The following is a 23,652-nucleotide window of genomic DNA, read 5'->3' on the forward strand; positions in this document are numbered from 1 at the left end:
AGGAAGATGGAGAAGAAGAAGGAGTGGAGGGAGGGTAAAGGGTTAGGATAGGAAAATTGGGTCTGGTGTTAGTTCTGTGTCAGAAACCGTCACTCAATCAGGCATGTGTAGTTTGACAAATAGGTTCCCGCCTGTAGGGGAATGTTTATACTAGAGGATCATTGAGTAGTCAGGAGTGTATATTGCTCAGAGCATTGGAATTCATTCCACCGAGCTCAAGTAATGTTATAGTCTTCCAGTTTATCTTTTGCGCAGGCAATCATTCTTTCCATAGATTCCGCAAATTCCATCCTTCCAACCCAATCTTTGACAGTTGGTGTTTCTGTTTTTTTTTTTTTCAGAAAACTGGTATAAGAGCTCTGGCTGCATTGATCATGTGGATTGTAAGGGATTTCTTGTATGATTTGGATGAATCTGAGGTATCATGGAGTAAGAGTGACGGTGGTGTAAAGGAACATTTTTCTATGGTTATGCTTTCAATTAGATTGTGTATCTGGGACCAGCACCTCTGTATGGGCAAGACCAGAAGATGTGAAGCAGCGAGGCCTCTGACTGATTGCATCTCCAACATAGGTTAGTTACTGAAGGAAAGATTATATGCAATAGTTTTGGTGTTCTATACCATCTGGAGATGATCTTATAGCCAAGTTCCTGAGTGTTGACATTTATGGAGCCTTTATGGTTTAAGGTTACTATTTTTTTGCCAATGTTCGGAGTCAAACTGAGTATCTAGATCATGCTCCCAATCCCTCTGAAACCCAAGCTTATCAAGCTGGGGACTGGACAAGAGTAGCTGGTATAGTTGGGATATAAAGGTGTCTGTGAGGGCCCTCACTACGTGCCAATTTTTCAAACGGGGATAATAAGGCTGACTTGTTGACTTTGTGAAGAATCGAATGGATAGAATGACGAATTTGAAAATATTGCCATTGGAATAATTGGAAATCCTCTCTGTGTTAAGTTCAGCCATAGATTTTATTTTGCCATCCTTGATGAAGTCTATGATTCTAGGGCAATCGCCTCCAGGCCAATTGTGTAGGTAGGGAAGGTCTTGCGCTGGGAGGAAGGATTGGTTATTACACAGGGGGGTTATGCTTCATACACACTTGAGATAACAGTCTTTGGAAAAGGCAAGATCACAGACCAATTGTACCCCCTTCCATGTAATATGAGAGCCATACCTACACAGTCTATTCTATGGAGCTGCACTCCCCAACAAATAAAATCTTTGCAGGATGCTGCACACAAAGATGCCCGTACACACTCAAAAGATCATTATCTGCAAAAGATCTGTTCCTGCAAAAGATCCATTCCATGGGAAAATGCATTATAGTCTATGAGATCTGCAGATCATCATACACACTTGGTTTAACAGACAATCATCTGCAGATCAGATTCAACAGGGTGGATTTTCAGATCTGCAGATGATTGCCAGATATGCAGATGAAGTCTGTTAAACCAAGTGTGTATGAGGATCTGCAGATCTCATAGACTATAATGCATTTTGCATGGAATGGATCTTTTGCAGGAACAGATCTTTTGCAGATAATGATCTTTTGAGTGTGTACGGGCATCTTTGTGTGCAGCATCCTGCAAAGATTTTATTTGTTGGGGAGTGCAGCTCCATAGAATAGACTGTGTAAAGTATGGCTCTCATACTACATGAAGGGGGGTAAAATTGGTCTGTGATCTTTCATTTTCAAAGACAGTTATCTCAAGTGTGTATGAAGCATAAGTTTGCCTGGGAAGGATGCCAAACCCCTTGGAGATAAAGATTTACGCATGCATTTAATTGTGGCTTCAATTAGTGGGTTTCTCCAGTTTTTCCTACTCTCGTTGGAGAAGTCTGCCCATCCCAGGCTTGATGTTGAAGTAGCAGAGTTTTCCCCCTCAACCTGTGCCCATTGTTTTGGGACTGAGAGATTTGACCATTCCTCTGCGCAATTTCATTGTGAGGAAAGATGGTATGAGTGTAGGTCAGAAGCCCCATGCCTCCCAAATCCTTAGGAAGTATTAAGGTTGATTGTTTGATCCTTGGAGGTTTGCCCCCCCCCCCCCCCCCCCCCCCCCGACAAATTTATTTATGGCTGCTTGGAGATCTTTGATAAAAGATAGGCAGGGAAATTGGAAATTGGGAAGCATTGGCTCATGTATAGAAATCTTGAGAGTAACGTCATCTTGACAGAGGCTATTCTGCCAAACAAGGATAGCTTTTTTTGTATGCCCCATGTTGCAAGGTCTCTTAAGTTTTTTGCCTAATGGGACAAAGTTAGTCTCAAATATGTTGTATAGATTGTGAGGAATATCTATTCCTAGATAGTGCAGGGAATCTTTAGTCCCTGAGAAAGAAAAGGACGGCAGTGTTCCATTGTTTTAACATCTAGGGATATGTTTAGAGATCTAGATTTGTGGAAGTTTATCTTGAGGTTAGAGAGGGAGCCGAATTCTCCAAATTGTGTCATTAAATTAGGAATGGATGTTATTGGGTCCTGTAGGAAGAATAAGAGGTCTTCCGCGAAAGCAGAAACAATGTGCTTTGAGGCTTTTGTTTTTATTCCCTTGATAGATGGGTCCGAACTTACCGTGTTAAGGAAAGGTTCTAAAGTTAGTACATATAGCAAGGGTGAAAGAAGACACCCCTGCCGCGTGCCGTTTGTAATAGTAAAATTATCTGAGAGCAAGCCATTAGCTTTTACCTTAGCTGAAGAATTTGTGTATAGTAAATTGATCCAGTTTAATAGGTTAGGACCTAATCCTAGACGTGACAGGGCAGCTCGGGAAAAATCCCAGGCCACCCTGTCAAACGCCTTTTCAGCGTCGGTTGATAAGAGGAAGGCCTTAGTTTTTAATTGTTGAGCCAGAGCGATGACCCCCACTGTCCTCATTACATTATCTCTGGCTTCTCTGCCAGGAATGAAGCCAGATTGGTCTAACCCAATATGAGCTGGAATGAATGGGGAGTAGTCGGTTTGCCAAGATTTAGTCGGTTTGCCAAGTGAATATTTTAGCGTCCAGATTAAGGAGAGATATGGGTCTATAGTTAGAACAAGATTTGGCATCCCTCCCAGGCTTGGGGATCACTGTTATGTGGGGTTCTGGAAATTTAGATGAGGGTATGGTTGTTGAAGTGATAGAGTTGAATGCTGGGGCCAGTGACTTAGCAAAAGATTTATAGTATTGGGAACTGAACCCATCTGGTCCCGGTGCTTTACCCGATTTTAAGTTAACGGCTACTATAAATTCATCTGTGGTAATAGGAGCCTCAAGATCTGTAAGCTCCTCCTGAGAGATGTTTAGAGGGGGGGGAATGTTTAGTCAGGTATTAGTTTATTCTATTGAACCTCGCTTGGTGTGGTCTTTTTTCTGGGTGTGTGTCTTGCAAATTATATAAAGTCTTATAAAATCTGTGGAATTCCTCGACTATATTCTCTGACTTGGCCAGTTTAGTTTGCTTGGAATCAATAATAGTAGGAATGTGAGTTTGTTGCATTTTTTGGTGCAAGGCTTTGGCTAGGTACTTGCCACTTGTTTCCTAGTTCATAGAAAATTTTTCCCCACTAGTATTTTCTGCTTGGCATCAATAGATAGTTTATTTAATCTGGATCTGCGATCAGTGAGAGTTTCTAAAGATTGTGTGGCAAGGGAGGATTTATGGAGTTTCTCCAGGTTGCTTACCTCTGATAGTTTAGCTATATCTTCCTCTTTTTCCCGTTTAAGTCTATCTCCCATCTGGATAAGGCGCCCCCTAACCACTGCTTTGTGTGCCTCCCATACTGTTAGGGTGGAGGTGTCTGTGTTGGCATGATCTTGGAAGTAAGTATCGATGGTGCTTGTTTGGCTACTCTGGTCTTGTCAGCCAAAAGTTGTGGGTTGAGTCTCCAACACCAAGATTTGCTTACTTTTTCAGGAAAGCTCATAGTCAGAGAGATGGGAGAGTGATCTGATATGGTTTTAGTTCCAATTGAGGAGCTGCGGACATTTATCAAATCTCTTTGAGGTACAAAAAAAGTAATCAATACGGGAGTATTTTTGATGAATTGTAGAGAAGAAGGTAAAGCCTTCTCAGTGGGGTGAGAAATTTGCCAAGGGTCCATTAATGTCAGCTTCTGTAGGCTATTTTTGATGTGTCTCAGTGCTCTATAGGATAGTATGGAAGAGACATTTGAGCAGTCAGAGGGTTAAGGGGGACATTAAAATCTCCTCCCAAAATTAGGATGCCTGAGGAGAAGGTGGATAATCTAGCAAGCGTTGAAGCAAGGAAGGAGGGCGGTTTGTGGCTAGTGTGAAGATTCGGTTGTTTAGTTTTCCCTTGACAAACAAGAACCTTCTTCTTGAAATCTCTTTCCACCTCTTCCATTAGGAAGGGGACATTTTTGTGAATGAAAATCGAAACTACCTTGGATTTGGAAGAGGGTGATGTGGAATGGAAAGCTATTGGGAAGCAATTATCAAATCTAGAGGGTATGTTGTTTCTCAGGTGTGTTTCTTGGAGGAAGACGAAGTGAGCTTTTTTTTTTATAGAAAATCAAAAACCATTGTCCTTTTGGGGGGGTAGGTTTAAGCCATTCACGTTAAGTTAAAGAAATTTCCATGACAACCACGACTGGTAAGTGGATGTAGCCTCTGTCATTTTACTGAAATAACCAGAGTACCTGATTATGTGTGGGCAAATTGGAGGTGGGTCTATATATGGCGTGGGGAATAAAGAAGAAGAGAGTAGTTGAAGGGAGAGATAGAAGTAGGGGATATAGGAAAGAGGAGAAAGAGAAGAGAGAAGTATCCAGAGAGGTACACTCAGAAGTTGCATAGACTTAGTCAGTGGTGATGTATGTGCCACGTCCAGAAGGCAGGCAGATTATGTATTTGCTGAAAAATGTTCCCTACGTAAGTGTGATGTCACAAATCAACACTTTCAGTGGGAAGGTTGTTCAGTGTATATATATTAAGTACACATACACTGTGTGGGGGTGTACAAGGAACCCAAAAAAATATGGACAGCTTCACGAATTTGCGTGTCATCCTTGCACAGGGGCCATGCTAATCTTCTCTGTATTGTTCCACTTTTAGTATATGTCCTGCCGAAGCGAGGACTAGCAGGCTGTTTTTAAACGAAAGGGGAAAGAAATCCCCTTTGTTTGCATCCGGACAGCGCTGCGGTCCCCGGCAGCGCTGTATGAGATCAGCGATCCTCTGGCCGGGGATCGCCGTCCTCTCTTAGGCTAGTGCCTATGAGAGGCGGAACGGGACGGATCGCCGTCCTGTTCAATCCTGAGCACCGAGGGGAGGAGGGAAGTGGAGGGAGGAGGGAAGGGAGAAACAGCCTCAGAACAAAAAAAAAAAAAAAAAAAAAAAAAAAAAGGGGGGGGGGGGGTGAGTCCAATCGCTTGGCTCCATAGCTGGGCTGTGCAGGAGGCTGAAAAGCCTGCACAGCCTAGCGCAACAAATAACAGCCTGGTCGTTAGGGGGGGGGGGGTTAACACCGCGGTCGTCAAGTGGTTTAAGCAGAGCTAAAACCAAGTGAATTAAAAGGGAATCTGAAGTGAAAATAAACTTATAAAATAATGAATTGTATGTGCAGTACAGCTAAGAAATAGAACATTAAAGTGGACCCAAATTCAAAATACAAGATTTCAGAAATAAAATTTATTTTCTAAATTATAATAAATAGCAGCCTTTTTTCATCTGCATGATGACAAATTAAAATATTTTACATTTATTGGAGGAACCCCTCCCTTCCTTTTATATTGCTGGGACAGAATCCGGCAAAATGCTTGAGTAGGTGGTGTCCGGCAATGGAGGAATTGCTAATGGCTGCCACCGGTATAACCCTAGTTATGAAAAGAGAAGGGTGAAAAGCATGCACTGAAATGCTCATAGGCTTGAAGGAGTGTTTAAAAACATTTAGTTGCACCACTCTGACACATACAAAGGAAAATAATTACAAAAAATGTTTGGTTTGGGTCCGCTTTAATAGAAACAAGTCATATATGGTGTACAGTACAGGTTGGAAATTGGTTGCTGAATTCTGGACCACTATACATCAAAGAAACAGTAACAGACAGCTGAAGACAAGATTCAGTGAGAAGAGAAGTTCAAAGGGTCATTAGCTCTGCAAACCACACACTGTATTTTAACCCCTTGCCGACCGCTCCACGCCAACTGGCGTAAACTCGGCGACAGCCCCAGGCCCACTCAACGCCAATTGGCGTGAAGTCCTAGGGTGGGGTTTTGCAGGAGATGGCACGAGCATCTCCACTTGAATGATGGAGCTTTGCTCCGTCATCAGTCTCCCAGCAGCGATCGTCGCTAGGAGACTGTTAGACGGCGAAACCACTATCTATTTATGCTGTACAGCGCTGCAATCTACGGCAGCGCTGCACTACACAGGAGGCATCGACTGTCATAGGCTGATGCCTATGACAGCCGATCGCCGTCAATGGCTGGTGGGTGGAGCGAGGGAGGGTCCATATTTAAATAAACGGAAAAAAAAAATAAAAAAAAAAGAAGGGCAACATGTATTAAAAATAAATGACAAATAAAAAATAAAACAAACATGCCGGCAAGGATCGGAGACCACCAACAGAAAGCCCTGTTGGTGGGCAGAAAAGGGGGGGGGGGGGGGAAATCACTTGTGTGCTAGGTTATATGGCCCTGCAGCAAGCCCTTAAAGCTGCAGTGGCCTGAACTGTAAGCCTGGTCACTAGGGGGGGGGGGGTGTAAGCATGTGGTCCTCAAGTAGTTAAACTATAAGACAGAACAAACTGCAAATATGACAGTTTAATGCAATGCTATAAAAATGCTATATAACTGAAAATACAAGTATGAGACTCATTTCTTTGCTACTAATGTTCTATTCCTCATCTGTACTACACATACAATTCATTGTATCATTAGTATAGGGTACGGGGAGAAAAAACACAAAGACAACAGGAGCCCAAATTGGGCAGTAGATCACAGGTAGATGGATAAATAAAGTGCTTGCAAACGGAATACTCACAAAGGTGGGTTGCACACAGGGCAACCGACCACTTCAAGCAGGTGGAGTGCCTTATACCTGATTCCACTCAGGTAAGCCAGTGATCCTGGAGGCGGTCGCTCTCTTGGTAAAGAACCTCATGCACTCTAAAACCATGAAGTGGTGTGGATTCCACCTCAAGTATGGTGCATGGGACTCCCCTTACTGGAACGTGGAGGGGAGTATGGCACAGAAGGGAGTAAAGAGGCGCCCAATGGAGTATAAAAGAGTCGAAAACACTAAAAAGGTTGAGGTGGCTTACCTCATAGACGACAACTCACTTTGAGCAGAAACCCTAAGCTAGCTAACGGGTAGATATATTTTAGGTAACCCTCCAGGACAGGTGAACTACGAGATTTGACCCCTCCCAGGAAACATCCACTTGGTCTCTCTATAAGTTTAGACCCACCGCAGGTGTCCGGCAGTATGTATACAAGAAACCCTGAACATGGTCTATACTCCAGACTACCCTTAACATACATTGCATCTATACATATATACAGTATATAATAATTTTTAGAAATGGGTGGGTTCCCAACCTGTCCTGGAGGGTTACCTAAAATATATCTACCCGTTAGCTAGCTTAGGGTTTTTCCAGTAACCCTCCAGGACAGGTGAACTACGAGATGATGAGCAAGAAATAACATCACCAACCTTAGGGCGGGCTGACCGCTTGCAGGACTTTCCTTTCAAATTCCTGATCTTTTGCAGTCATCCGATCCAACTTGTAGTGGCGAATGAAAGTATTGATGTTCTTCCATGTCGCCGCTTTGCATATTTCCAAGGCAGACACTCCAGCTCTGAAGGCCCAAGTCGTAGCCGTTGCCCTAGTAGAATGAGCTTTGAGTTCATCTGGTAATTGTAAGTTCATGTTTTTGTAAGCCTCCACTATAGATTAATCCATCTAGCAATAGTCTTCTTTGAAGCTTTCTGGCCTATCATTTTGCCTGAAAAATTAACAAACAAACTTTCTGATTTCCTGATATCTTTTACTTTCTTCAGATATTGAATCAGATTTTTCCTGACATCCAATGTGCTCCATTTCTCTTCTTTTTCATTCCCAGGATTCATATAAAAGGAGGGTAATATAATTTCTTGACATCTATGAAATCGATCACTTACTTTTGGCAGAAATTCCTCACTTGTTCTGAGTACTACTCTATCATCATGTATTGTACAGAAAGGTTCTCTACATGATAAAGCCTCTAGTTCGCTTATCCTTCTTGCAGACGTTATGGCTATCAAGAATACTGTTCTGATTGTAATCAGTCTTAAGTCTAAGTCTTCTAATGGCACAAACGGAACAACTGTTAGTGCTTTCAGCACCATCGATAAATCCCATTTGGGAAAGGATCTCACCCGGACCGGTCTTTTCCGCTCGACCGACTTCAAAAATCTTATCACCAACGGATGATTCGCCAACCGTTTATCTAAAAAAAAACGATAATGCCGACACCTGAACCCTAATCGTACTTATGGCTAGGCCATTGTCCACACCATTTTGTAAAAATTCTAATACCGTACCAATTTCAGAAGAGTTAAACTTAGACTGTTGCAACCACTGATTATACGTCTTCCAATATTTTTCATAAATTTTCCGTGTATTTAATTTCCGACTGTCCAACAGAGTTTCTATCACTCTATTTGACAGTCCTTTTGCTCTGAGAATTGCCCTCTCACTAACCAAGCCGAGAGATTCCAGGTTATTCCCTGTGGAACATTCTCGCCTTGAACTGTAATTAGATTGTCCATCATCGGTAACTGTATCGGTCCTGCCGTTTTTATCTTCAACAGCAGAGGAAACCAGGACCGTTTTTCCCAATGTGGTGCTATTAGAATAATTGAAACTTTTGAATTCATTATCTTCCTGAGAACCAGAGGCAGAATGTTCAGGGGAGGAAAGGCGTACGCAAGTCTGAACTCCCATGTCTGCGCCAGAGCATCCACCGCTGCTGGATGATCCAACGCATTCAGTGAGAAGAACACTTCGCACTTCCTCTGTTTGCAAACAGGTCTACCTCTGGGACTCCCCAGATCTGTGTCAGCCATCTGAATACCTCTATATTCAATGTCCACTCCACATTTGACATTTGATTTCGACTGAGAAAATCCGCAAGATTATTCAATGAGCCCTTCAAGTGAACTGCTGTGAATGATTTCAAATTGCTCTCCGCCAATTCCAGAATCTCTATTGACAGATGCAGTAACTTTAACGATTTCGTTCCTCCTTGTCGATTCATATAAGCTACCACTGTAGCATTGTCCATTCTCAGCTGTACATGCTGATTCTTTATTAGATGCATTGCTGCAATCATTGCCAGTTTTACTACCAGCATTTCTCTGTAATTTGAAGATTGAGTTTTTGTATGCTGATTCCAGAGACCCTGCACTTTGAACTCTTTTACGTGGGCCCCCCAACCTGACATGCTTGCATCCGTTGTCAGCGTTATTTCTACCGGGAACTGCCACGGTCTTCCCTGTGATAGTCTCTGTCTGCTCAACCACCATTGTAGTGACACTTTTACTTCGTCTGTTATCTCTACCACTCGATCTAGTGTCTGTACAGTTCTGCCCCATCTTTTTAACATCCACATTTGTAAGGGTCTCGTGTGTAACATGGCCCACTGTACTGCGGGTGCAGAGGACGTCAGCAGTCCCAGCAGCCTCATCACATCTCTGATCGAAATTAATACTAGAGATCTGAATTTTCCTACTTCCTGAACTATCTTTTCTATCTTTTGTTCTGGTAGAAATATCTTTTGCTCTACTGAATTTATTACAAATCCCAAGAATTGAATTATCTGAGCCGGATTCATCTGGGATTTTTCTACGCTGATTATCCATCCCGCTTTTCTTAATTCTGTAATCACTATTTGTTTGTGTAGTAATAATTCTTGTATTGAATTTGCTTGCACCAATAAATCGTCCAAATACGGAATCAGAATGATACCTTTTCTGTGAAGTTCGGCCATGACTTTTGTAAAAATTCTCGGGGCCAATTTTATTCCAAAGGGGAGGCAGCGGAATTGATAATGCTGCATTCCGCTTGCACTTCTTACCGCGAATCTCAGAAACGCCTGAGATTTGGTTTCGATTGGTACATGCCAATAAGCATCTTTGAGGTCTATGCTTATCATGTACCCCCCAGGAATCAGAAGGTTCCGAACCGAATATATTGACTCCATTCTGAACTTCACATGCTTTATGAACGGATTTATTGGTTTCAGATTCAATATTAGTCGGAACTTTCCCGTTGGTTTCTTGACCAGGAAAATTTTCGAGTAAAACCCCTTTTTTTCTTCGTGTACGGGTACCACAATTACCTGCCTCTCTAACATATCCTGCAGAATCACCTGCAAATCCTGCGTATTTTCTGCAATCTTTAATGGATTTGTCATCACATAGCGTTTTGGAGGTCTTTCCTGAAATACTATGTGATACCCGTTTTCGATGAGATCTATTATAAACGGGCTTTTTGCAAATCGTTTCCAGTGTGGGAGAAAATGCCCAAGCCTTCCCCCCACCTGGTTCTCGTCGTCACTTCTGTTTTGGCTGAGTGTCTGTGCTTTTGAACAAAGCGTTTGGTCTATTTTGCTCTTTATTAAAGGACCACTGTCTTCGCTTAACCTGCGGGTTTGGTTTAATATTTTGCTTGTCTTTACGAAAAAATTTCCTCGCCTGTTGAAAAACTTTTTTCTTTGGAAATGACTTCTTTTTATCCGACGTGCGCTCAAGAATCTGCTCCAATTCCGGCCCAAATAATAGATCTCCTGAAAACGGGATTGTACAAATTCTGTTTTTGGATAAAGCACTTCCCTCCCAGGTTTTTATCCAGAGATTTCTCCTGGCTACATTAGCCAGTGCTGCAGCTCTTGCGGTCAATCTAATTGACTCAGAAGCTGCATCTATGATAAAATGAACAGCCTTAAACATTACCATAAAGGAATTTAATATAATCTCCTTACTGGACCCAATTTTTATGTGCCTTTCAACCTGCCGCATCCACAAATTAAGCGTACGAGCAACCACAGTAGTTGCTGCAGCAGGCCGAAAATTTGCACCAATTGCAGTCCAAGTCTTTTTTAAAGCAAACTCTGTTTTTTTATCGGAAGGCTCCTTTAAATTTCCAATATCCTCAAATGCTAGCTCATTCTCACGATTAACCTGCGAAAAAGCTGCATCCAGCTTAGGACATTTGTCCCAATGTTTGCTATCCTCCTCAGAGAAAGGGAACCTGCGTTTAAACCCCCTAGAAAGAAATAATTTCCTATCAGGGTTCTTCCATTGATTATTAATCATATTTTTGGTTGATGTATGTACAGGAAATACAAGCGGTTGCTCTCCCTCCATTCCCGCATACAGTTCATCATGTATAGAAGTCGTTTGAGGCTTATTAACTTCTAAGTCTAAAGCATCATATATTGCTTTCAGCAACTCTTTGGTTTCATTAGATGCAAATTTAAATCTCGTCGGCTTATCTGAGTCCAAATCTGCATCCCCATCTTCCTCCTCCTCTGAAACTGACATATCGTCCATTTCAATCTCTTCAGGTTCTGAATCAGACAACACCTGCCTATTAGTCTTAGTAGAAGCGTTCTTAGGCACCGTAATAGGCTCCTCTGACACCTTAGCGCCTGCTTCCTCCCTAAACTCAGGCACCTCATTAGACCCTGCGGCATTTGTAAGAACCACTGCTGGTGCTGAAATATTGGTTTCCACATTAACTGGTACAGGTGTATTATCTTGAACCACATTCACAACAGGTGCTTGCGTAACAGATACAGCCATTGCCTCTCTAAAAGCCTTAATAGATTCAGCCATTTCAGTCCTCATTGTACTCATTAAATATTTGTATGAAGTGGCAGACTCTTGATTCAATACAGTAATTATGCATGCCTGACATAAGGTTTTTGTCCATGTCTGGGACAATTTAACATTACATGTAGGGCAACGTTTAGACCTGGGCCTGTCAGATTTATCAGTAGCATTACTCTGAAATAAAGCAGACAACAGAAAAAAACCCAGTCAAACAAAAACGGACACTTTTTTGCAACAGCAATACATTGTCACAACAGCTAATACAAGCTGTAACAGTTCCACCAAACCAGCATGAATCTCACCGCTCCTGCGTCAGTTTTGGCCTGGTCTGCCTCAGGTTTGTCAGCCTTAGCGCCCCTCTTGGCCTCCTGCCTTGGTTTTCGCTGGCCTCCTGAGCGGCGTCCATCTCTCACAGTATCCCCGCGTTTGTGAGAGTGAGACGTCGAGACGCTGTAGCTCTTCCTTCCTGGCGGGCGGAAGTGACGTCACGGCGGCGGCGGAAGTACCCGCGCCGCCATCTTGGTTGAGGGAAGCATGCGCACAGCCTCTGCCTACCGCTCCGCCTCCCTCTACGTCCAGCAACCGTGCCAGTAGCCTCTGCCAAAGAGCGTCTTCGCTACAGCCTTCCCCCTGACGCCATTAAGCACGCATCCTGAGCGTGTGAGGGAGGTAAGCCGCTGGACTCCATTCGCTGTTTAGTATACAGCAGCAGCATCTCAGCAGCATGCCCAAAAGCCCTTAGCCACCCAGGCTCTCCAGGACTCGGACACCTACAGAGAGACCTGTTCCAGGGAACAGGAAACATCCATACTGCCGGACACCTGCGGTGGGTCTAAACTTATAGAGAGACCAAGTGGATGTTTCCTGTTTCCTGGGAGGGGTCAAATCTCGTAGTTCACCTGTCCTGGAGGGTTACTGGAAAAATGTTTATTAATAAGCACAGGCAATGGGATCTAGCCCACTTCCTCAGGCCAAATAAAGTGCCACTGCAGTCTAATAGCCGCATTTGGGGTGCCTCTAGGAGAGAGGCGCCCCGAATGCGGCTATTAGACTGCAGTGGAACTTTATTTGGCCTGAGGAAGTGGGCTAGATCCCATGAAACGCATTGCCTGTGCTTATTAATAAACATTTCTGCTCAAAGTGAGTTGTCGTCTATGAGGTAAGCCACCTCAACCTTTTTAGTTTTTAGTGTTTTCGACTCTCTTTTATACTCCATTGGGCGCCTCTTTACTCCCTTCCATTATATCTTAAGGTTTTTTCGCTTCAGTGTCACTGTAAACAGAAAAATAGTAAGCACAAGGGCCCATTTGCAATTAACTTTGTCTCCTGAGTTTTCACCTAGGAGATCCTTTTTCATCTCCTATCTAGAATAACCTTTCAGCACTTTACAAACTAAAAAGTACTGAAAAAGTAGGTGTAAAAGTACTATCAAAACTATTTTAAGCATTTTCCTGCTTGCTGGTAATTTAAAATACACTTTATTGAGAAGTTTGAAAATATCACTCAGGAGAAAAAAAATGAATTGCATATGGGCCAAGGACTCATCTGCTACAACACAAATATCTTATTTACTCTGGTATGGAATTAATATTGTAACATACAAACAGTTAAGAATTTCAGGCAGATAGCCCTTTCTCAATAGGACTAAAATATTAATCATGCAGGATATACTCACAGTTTGTCTTCATCAAGGTCGAAGTCATACTCTGAAAACATTTCACTTGATTTACTAGCTTGCCCTTCTGTAACGATAAAATGAAATATATTAATTTGTCTAGAAATTGCATTTGTGCTCAGGCTTCAGATTCACATAACTGGGAGCCTAATTATGCTATCAGCTCTAGCTATTGACCAATGACATAGGGTCTGTCTAGTGATGGAGATCTGTCTATTAAGTAAATCAAATGCCAAACAATAGAAGCAAATGTTCACTCCTAGACAGCACTCCTCCATTTACATTGGACCGCAAACAGCCTGTCCGCTCATAAAAAGGTGCAAATACTTACTTACACAGGGGCAAACCCAGGATTTTCAAGAGGGGGGGGGGGGAATTCCTGAAAGGTCTCCCTCTGTCGCGCACAATACAGTATAATAACAACATGGTAGGACTTCATGCTGGGTACACAATGCATTTTCAGTCTGACGGATAGGATCTGACAGTCAGTCGACGTTGGTAATGAAGGGGAAAGTGAAGCATTCACAAAGCAGGGCTCTGCTCATACCTGACTGTTAACTTCCCCAGAGCTGCTCTATGCTCTATACACACGCTGCTGCTCCATCCAAAGTCAACTGTAGCAGGGAATAAAGGGGGTAGTGCTGTGAGCTGCAGGATGCCTGCAGATATTCTGGTGTTTCAACTTGTGCCAGTCCCAAGACACTGCACAAGCCCTGGTCTGAAGGGGGATTCTGGGCAGCTGTAATCCTCCCCTGCGTTTGCCTATGTTACACCTGTGTCTACAGTACCGAATCTAGCAAGAGCTGAAACAATCCAGTCATAGACAGGAGAGAATGCTTGGCCGCACATAACCATCTGCAGCCCCTTTGAAGTTAATGCAGGGTGGGGGTCCTGGGTGGTGGCAAAGCATGAGGCCCCCCATTTGTCATGTGCATCAGTGTTTGATTTTAATCCTTATTTTTGAAGCTCCTAGTGTGTAGGTAAGTGGTAGGGATGAGGGTGTGAAAGGGATACCTGGGCGTGGTGCCCCCTGCTCGTCACGTAGTCTATGATTAGATGCAGCCGAGCTCCCTCTCCTATCTAGGGGCTGGTTCATGAGTTTTTAAAAACGCTAGTGGTTTGAAAACCGCTTGGGTAATGTATTTCAATGGGGCTAGTGCACACCAGAGAGGTTCGTGTTTTCCACAAACGCAAACTCGGGACTGCAGCATTTTTTAGATTTCAGAGTCGTTTCTGACTCAATGTTAAAGTAGAGTAAAGTGGAAAACAGCTCTGAAAATCGCTAGATCAGAGCGGTATTCCAGGTGTTTTTGTTACAGAAGCTGTCCAGTAACAGCTTTACAGTAACAATATAAGAAATCTGCTACACAAAAACGCTCCAAAAAATGCTAGGTAGGTTTAGAAAACTTCTCTAAACATGACTAAAATCGCTCTGAAAATCTGCTCCAAAAACCTCTAGCTTTTTGCGGATCTGCTAGCGGTTTTTGTTGAGCACTGGCCCTATGATCGGATTGTTTCAGCTCTTGCTAGATTTGGTACTGCAGACACAGGATGTATTTGCACCTTTTTATTGGCTTACAATGAGTGCCGTCTGGGAATGAGCATTTGGCATTCAATTTATTTTGCATTTATTGTATTTATAAAGCGCCAACATATTACGCAGCGCTGAAATTGAGGATCAGTTGTGGGCGATTCCCCTGGTGGACTGAGCACTGGCAGCCAACTGCGCTGCTCATTTGGTGTTGTGTGCCGGGTGGAGGTCCCGGGTGGTAGCAGAGTCTGGGGCTCTGCCATTCAGGTGCACCAGTGTTTGTGATTTTAATTAACTTTTTTCGGAACTAACTAGTCTTTCTTTGGGAAGTATTTTCTCCCAAGAATGATTTTCTTGTTTAATGTTTTTAAAGCAAAAAATAAAAACGGAACTACTACATTATATCTTAGCTTTTACTCATTGTTTTGAAAGTAAGAGCTACTGTAACACATTTTATTGGGCTAGTTCACCCGTGTGATGCCCGTCCTCAGTCATCAAAAGATTTTGATTTTTGAAACGCTGTGCAATTACACAATGCACATATTTCAAATGCAATGTCATGTTAGCAAATGCCCTGCTGGTAGTTGAAGCTTTCAGAAGTTACATCAAAGGGGCAGAAATAACTAATTTAGCCTTGTCCCTTATCAGGCTTCCTGGAAAAGCACAGCACTCTGCTGTGTGACAATCTGGTTTCTACTTTGACGGAAATCATAAACCAAGCTTTCTGAGGGCCCTTTTCCACCTGCAATCGCTAGCGTTCACGCTGAACGCTAGCGATTGCTGAATCGCAAAACCGGCGATTCCCCCGACGTTTGCGGCCGCGATTTTGCTATGCTATGCACTGCATAGCAAAATCGCGGCAATTATCGCTCCGCCGCGCGTTCGCGACAAAAGCGAATCGCGGTAGTGGAAATGACCTACCGCGATTCCTATGTTAAAAAGCAAACCGTAGCGATTGTAAAATCGCTAGCGGTTTGCGGTTTTGCGATTCAGCCAGCGCAAACGCGCTGGTGGAAAAGGGCCCTTAAAGAATGGTGTCTGCATTTTTGACACCTTCCTCCAGAGCTGCAAAAGGGACAGATCTTATCAATGCCCCCCTCAAAGCAGCTGACCTACTGTGACCCGGGAATTCCCAATATTCATATTTTATTCACATTTTTTCCGCTTAATTCATGGCATAGAAAGTTCCTATGCTACTCAATTTTGCACAGGTTGTGGGATTCAGCCTGGTGCTGGTTCTGAAAGGTTTTCAGACCAACTGGCCTTCCAGACCTGGAGTAAGTCAGGTTCAAAGTAACACTTTAATACTGCAAGGGTCACACCCGTCATATTTCATAACAAATTATTCATAAAGTTATGCCGATTGTGAATATACAGTTTAGGTTTTCATTGACCCTACAGGCACCGAAAGAATAGCAGAACAAGAATCCTGTCAGTTTTTGGACTGTTTGTAAAAGGACAGCCCCTGTTTCAAATTCACAAGGCTGGACTTGTGCTTGTCATAACCACTCCCAGCTGGAGAAGGAAGTAAACCCCAGGCACTCAGTCCAGTATTCTTTGATCATCATCTGTGTTGAATACTTTCCTTATGCCTCCATGGCAGCACATTGGGTAGTGGCCCCGCCCACGCAACCCCATTGGACGAGTAAATATTTAAATAGTTTGTGAGGACAGAGAACCCTGCTTTTTTCTCTTGTCCTCACCTCATGGACGGATTGGCAGTTTCTTTGCCTAAATTTTTTATATTTTACCCCTTACCAGCCGCATCATGTGGCGACCACACAGTTTCCCTCCCCCTGTGTGAGGGTCTCCTGTATGTCCTGTAAATCAGGTCGATGGAGACACCCCCGTTCTGCTGGTCTTGGGGGGTCTGGCTATACGTGGTAGCCGTGAGTGTGGAGGGTTTGTGGCTAAATGCTGCATGCTCTATCACTCACATATTAAAATCTCTAATTGAGATTCATGGCGGTGTCCTTTCCTCCTCTGGATGTATTTCCCCTTCTTCTGCGTCCGCTGCGGGGGGCGGAGCGGTGTTCGCCAGGCTCCTGGGTGTACTTCCGCCTTCCTTCCTCTCGGCTGCGTTCCGGGGACCGGATGTCGGGTCCCGCAGACCAATGGGAGGCAGGGGGCGGGGCGGACCAGGTGTCGCTCTGCGCATATTTGAATGCGGGTTGGCGGCCGGCGTTCGCTTCGGTCGGCGGAGTCTCGGCTGGCGTACCCGGACTGAGGTTTTCCCTGCCTATCGCCAGGTCCGTGAGAGGAGGATAAATACAGGTGTATTCTTACCCACCTGATGGTAAGTCGTGAGCAGCGCAATTCATGTATGGGTGCTGATGTAGAGCTGGGTAAAGTTTAGACTCTGGGTCTATCTTCCTCTTACCTTCTCATTGCTTTCTTTCTTTGCAGTGGAGTTTTTTCTGCTGTCACTATGGACACCTATGCGCCCAAAACAGACCAGCGACACATTGATAGGTAAGGGGGGGTCAGGTAAGTGGTGCTGCAATGGGAGTCTCGTGACACGAATAGTCATAATTTTGACTATCTCTTTTTCAGCCCCAGAAGATCTCATCATAAGAAGTCCAAGAAACGGTCATCTAAGAGAAGATCAAAGTCTAGGGAGAGATCACGGTCCCCTCGAAGACGCTCCTCCGACCACAGGAGAGATGACACTTCGGCTCGGGGCCACTCCTCCACGCTACCTTTACAACCGAATACAGGCTGTTGGGCCTGCGGAGGTGTAGTAATGCCGGGCAAGAAAGTATGCTCTACTTGTTTTGAAGAGATGGCGGGAGGATCGGAGCAGACATCAGTCGATGTATCAGCTATGATTAAAAGGGCCGTACAGGAATCGATGGAATCCTATATGGCGAGTCTCCCCACGGCTCCGGGACAAGCCTCTGAACCCATACCCTCAACTTCTTCTTCAGCTCTACATGAAGCAGAGAACATTAATGTGGGGTTTGATTTTTCACTAGTACAGCCTTTCATTAGGTCTGTCAGAGAGGCAATCGACTGGACTCAGGAAGAAAAATCGGAAGAAACTTCGGAAAAACGCAGATACTATACTCACTTGGATAAATCAAAAGACACCTTTCCACTCATGGTTGAGGTGGAAGAAATCATTAAAGAAGAGTGGGAGAAGCTGGAAAAGAAGCCCTCCTTGACAAACCGTTTAATGAAACTGTATCCACTGTCAGAGGAGGAGGCAAAGCCCTTTGATAACGCACCGGTTATGGATGCCTCGGTCATCCGTTTAGCGAGGCACATGACTCTCCCTCTAGAAGACTCCGTCTCCTTTATAGACCCGTTACATAGGAAAGCGGATCTGGACTTGAAGAAGATCTATGTCTCTTCAGGGGGAGCCTGTAAGCCGGCGATAGCACTCACGTCAGTGGGAAGAGCAATTAAGACCTGGACTGAGAATGTGGAAGATGCGGTGAATGCAGATATGGACAAGGAGTCTATTATTTCAGCGCTGGAAGATCTGAAGCTGGCGGGAGACTTTGTGGGCGAGGCAGCCTTTGATGTCCTCAGATCGTCGGCACGTTCGATGGTGTACTCCGTAACGGCAAAGAGAGCACTCTGGCTCAGGTCTTGGTCGGCGGATTCCAATTCTCGTCAGTTGTGGTGTAAGATCCCTTATAACGGGAAGGCGGTTTTTGGGGAGAAGATGGATGCAGCGATAACTCGTGTCACTGGGGGAAAAAAAATCGGGGTTATTGCCCCAAGAACGTCGTACTAAAAAGCCCAATGTCTCTCAAAATCCCCAACAAACCAGGTTCAAGAACGCAAAGTCATACCGGCCTGGAAGATCTTATCGCAAGAACTGGCAAAGCTCTCAATCGGCACTTCATAAAGCCACGAAGCAAAAGTCCACAACGGGCGCCGGTAGTCAACAAAAGTCCTTTTGACGGTGCGCTGGTCCAGGAAGTCCCTGTAGGAGCAAGATTGTCAAAGTTTTCAGCCATTTGGAAGGAAAACATACCATCTCCCTGGGTGAACAGGACGATATCTACGGGACATTTCTGGACTTTCAGAAGAAAACCAAGGGACAGCTTCACGCCCACAAGGATTCCTCAGTGTCCACAGAAACGGGAGATCTTAAATTCATATTTAAGGGAGTTGATCCAGAAACGGGCCATCTCAGAGGTTCCTTTAAGAGAAAGAGGAAGGGGGTTCTACTCCCCACTCTTTTTTGTGCAGAAAAAGTCGGGAAAGTGGCGACCAGTGCTCGATTTGAAGAGACTGAACAAACACATAGACCTCAAGAGTTTCAAAATAGAGTCCCTCCAATCCATCATGCAAGCGGTGATCCCGAACGATTGGATGTTGTCCGTCGATCTGGAGGACGCCTACCTGCACATCCCCATACAGTACAATCTGCAGAAATATCTAAGGTTTGCGGTGGCGGGGCAACATTTCCAATTCGTTTGTCTCCCACTCGGGATATCGACGGCACCGAGGACATTCTCGAAGGTCTTGGTTTCAGTAGTGGCTATGCTACGCCTGAGAGGACTTCGTCTCCATCACTATCTCGACGATATTCTTCTCCTATCCTACGACAAAGATACTATTCTGGCACACAGACACCTGTTGCTTCAGACTTTGAGACAATTAGGATGGTTGATCAACGCGGACAAGAGTCAGCTAGATCCGGTCCAAGATCTAATATTTCTGGGAGCACGTTTTCAGACGCACCGCAACTCAGTATCTCTTCCGGAGGAGAAAGTTCCAATTATACGTCAGAGAGTTCTCAACGTGGCAGTCTGCAAGAGATCAACTGCGAGGCAATGCCTCAGGTTGTTGGGAACGCTCTCCTCCACCATACTTATGCTTCCGTGGGCCCACTGGCACATCAGGGGCTTTCAGTTTGGGTTCCTGAACCAGTGGAACAGGTGGAGATTAGATCAGCCAATTACTATTCTGCCTCGAATGAGGAGGAGCCTAGCTTGGTGGTTGGAGGGCGACAACATCAAAGGTCATGTTCCTCTTCTGATGGACAAGCCAGTGACCATAACAACCGACGCAAGCCAAAGAGGTTGGGGAGCACTTTGCTGCGGACAGACAGCCCAGGGCTCATGGGATTCCACAACTACTGTAAAACACGCAAACCTGCTGGAACTGTCGGCAATACGATGTGCTTTACAAGCCTTTCTTCCCCACATCGGGGGCAAGAATGTGTTAATAAGAACGGACAACAAGACTGCTGTCGCCTATATTCAGAGGCAGGGGGGCACCCGCAGTTTACCTCTATTGACGGTTACCAGCCACATTTTCCTGTTTGCGGAGAGACATCTGAAGTCCCTGAGGGCGATATATGTTCCGGGAGTCCAGAACATCGAAGCGGACTTCTTGAGTCGTACAGTCTTAGACAACAACGAGTGGTCGCTCCAACAGGAAGTGTTCGAGGACATATGTCGCCGATGGGGTCATCCGGAGATAGACCTAATGGCATCCAGCAGAAACAACAAGTGCAGAAGGTTCCTGGCCAGGTTCCCGTTCCATCAAGCGGAGGCAGTGGATGCTCTGTCAGCTCCATGGCAGTTTGGGATGGCTTACGTGTTCCCTCCAGTCCCGGTTATTCACAAGCTACTGGTACGACTGATCTCGGAGCCAGTGACTCTCTTGGCGGTGATACCCGATTGGCCAAGACGACCGTGGTACCCTCTGCTCTTGAGGATGTCGGTAGCGGAGCCGTTCCCACTTCCTCGCAGGAGGGATATAATATCTCAGGGACCCATCCTGCATCCCAACCCGGGTCGTCTAAACTTGACGGCATGGAAGTTGAGAGGGGGAAGCTTAGGAGGCTGGGCTGTTCAGACGAGGTCATAAACACTCTACTACAATCAAGAAAGAAAACAACCAACTCGACTTATCATAGGATTTGGGACAGATTTTCAGAGTTTGCATCCAGTAAGGGATTTGATCCGCTTGTGCCTCAAACTCAACATGTCTTGGAGTTCCTACAAACTGGACTGCAGAAGGGCCTGAGTTATAATGCACTGAAAGTCCAAATATCGGCCATCTCGGCCCTTACCGACAACAGATGGGCCTTCCATCCATTGATTAGGCAATTTACTACAGCGGTCCTTAAGATAAGGCCACCAATAAGAGCAATATTCCCTAAGTGGGACCTGCCTCTGGTGCTGAACTACTTGTCGGGTACCCCTTTCGAGCCAATAGAAGAATCTTCAATTTGGAATCTCACCTTGAAAGCTGTTTTCCTGGTGGCGATCACCTCTGCTCGCCGAGTTTCTGAGTTGCACTCTTTAGGATGCAAGGAGCCCTACACAGTGTTCTATCATGATAGGGTACAACTGAGGCCAGTGGACAGTTTCCTCCCGAAGGTTACAACACCTTTTCATTTGAATCAGGAGTGGTCCTTACCAGTGTTTCAGGAGGAGGAGCCGTCACACCTCCATACTTTGGATGTGTCAAGAACTCTGAAAAACTACATGGAGAGGACGGAGGACTTCAGGAAATCTGAAAAACTGTTCGTCATCCCGATGGGTTATAGGAAGGGCCAGGCGGCCTCCTCCCGGACGATATCTTCTTGGCTCGTCAGAACAATTCAGCAGGCATATCGGGCTATCAATGTTCAGCCTCCTGAGGAGATCAGGGCGCACTCGACTAGAGGTGTATCCGCGTCGTGGGCAGCTTTCGCTAAGGTGTCACCCTCAAAGATCTGCCAGGCGGCCAACTGGGCTTCGATTAATACTTTCATTACGCACTACAAAGTTAATGTTTCAGCTCCCACTTCAGTGGAGTTCGGGAGAGCAGTCATCTCCTCTTGTTTGGCAAACGCTAAATAAATTTATGTTATTTGAAACTGCAATAGAGTTTCCCTCCCTTATTATTTTTTCTAGTTAGATCCCAATGTGCTGCCATGGAGGCATAAGGAAAGCGGAAAATTGTATACTTACCTGACGGTAATTTTCCTTTCCTGATGCATCCATGGCAGCACATGGGTCCCACCCGATAACATTTCGGTGAGCTAAATAGTTACAAAAGCAGGGTTCTCTGTCCTCACAAACTATTTAAATATTTACTCGTCCAATGGGGTTGCGTGGGCGGGGCCACTACCCAATGTGCTGCCATGGATGCATCAGGAAAGGAAAATTACCGTCAGGTAAGTATACAATTTTCCGCTATCCCAACAGGTCAGGTGGGCTCTGGCAAGCAGCCATCTTGGTTTTTCCCTTCTCACAGAGGCCTCTGGTTGCATGGCAATCAGCCATCTTGGACTTTCTCCAGACAGAGACTTTCGATTGCCACGTAGACTACCAATAACGGTATTTTTAACCACTTCACAGCTCCAGTACAGTATATCTACTCCCCTGCAGACTTCATCTAACCGCCCAGGGGAGTAAATATACGTACTCCCGCTGCTACCACTGCTGAAAGCGCTCCTGCTTATTTGTGCGCTCGTTCATGTTGCCATCTGCCCGCCAGGAGATCAATGAATGGGAAAGCAATTCCTAATCATTGATCTAAGTCCCCGTAGCAATTATCGGCGCCTTTTATGAGAAGCTGCACGATCATTCTAATAAATAAAAGTTTCCCATCTTTAGTACACTTCCTGTAAGCATACATATTTCGCTTACAGGACATATAACAAAAAAAAAAAAGACTGAGGCCATCTTGTGGCCAAATAGTAAAACTACATCTAAAAGTACTTTTTTTAAATGCAAAGACCTGTTTTTACATTTTAAATTAACCCCTTACCTCCCACACTCCCCAATAGTTACCAACATTTATTTTTTGGGTAAAAAAAAAAAAAAAAAAATTACAATGAAAAAAATTTACAATTATAAAAAAAAATGCATTAATAGTTTTCTTAGGGACTGAACTTTTTTAATATGTATGTCAAGACGGTATAATACTGTTACTTTATAAATTATGGGCTTTTTATTAATGATGGTTGCAAAACTGAAAAAAAATGCATCTTTATTTCCTAATAAAATATTGGCACCATACATTGTGATAGGGACATCATTTAAATGGTGTAATAACCAGTACAAATGGGAACATTAATTACGTGGATTTTAATTACGGTAGCATGCATTATTTAAAAATTATAATGGCCGAAAACGGAAAAATAAGGATTTTTCTCAAATTTTTTTCTTCTTATTTTTCCATTAAAAAACATTTAGAATAAAAAAATATCTTGGCATAATGTACCACCCAAAGTAAGCCTAATTAGTGATAAAAAAAACAATAAAAAAAATTAACACATTTCATTCTGATAAGCAGAGATAAAGTTATTGGCAAATGAATGGAAGGAGCTGAAAGGTAAAAATTGCTTGGATGCTGAAGGGGTAAAACCCCTGAGTTGTGAAGTGGTTAACTGTATTCTAATGCTGGGTACACACGATGAGATTTCCCGTTCGATTCCCGGATCGATTCGATTAAATCAAACATGTTCGATTGGATTTCGATCGATTTTTTCATGATAGGTATGCAAAAATCGACGGAAAAAACGATCGAAATCCAATCGAACATGTTTGATTTAATCGAATCGATCCGGGAATCGAACGGGAAATCTCATCGTGTGTACCCAGCATAAGACATATTTCCTTTTTTTCATCTCTAGTCATGTCTATCAACCCAGTC

At 44.2% G+C, this 23,652-nt stretch overlaps 1 protein-coding gene and 1 non-coding gene across 2 annotated transcripts in view; both read right to left on the bottom strand.

Annotated features, from left to right (window-relative positions):
- Positions 1-23,652, bottom strand: part of LOC137521242 (PRKCA-binding protein) — a 319,567-nt gene that overhangs the window by 293,735 nt on the left and 2,180 nt on the right. The window contains exon 2 of the mRNA XM_068240229.1: positions 13,509-13,575. Within this exon, the coding sequence (XP_068096330.1) occupies positions 13,509-13,549 (41 nt within the window). The 5' untranslated portion in view covers positions 13,550-13,575. The remainder of the gene's footprint in view (positions 1-13,508; positions 13,576-23,652) is intronic.
- On the bottom strand, positions 4,985-5,091 carry LOC137523153 (U6 spliceosomal RNA). Its single transcript, XR_011022515.1, has one exon. It is a non-coding gene; the product is annotated as a U6 spliceosomal RNA (small nuclear RNA).

Source organism: Hyperolius riggenbachi, chromosome 6 (assembly GCF_040937935.1).
Source record: "Hyperolius riggenbachi isolate aHypRig1 chromosome 6, aHypRig1.pri, whole genome shotgun sequence".
In the NCBI taxonomy this organism is placed as follows: Eukaryota; Metazoa; Chordata; class Amphibia; order Anura; family Hyperoliidae; genus Hyperolius; species Hyperolius riggenbachi.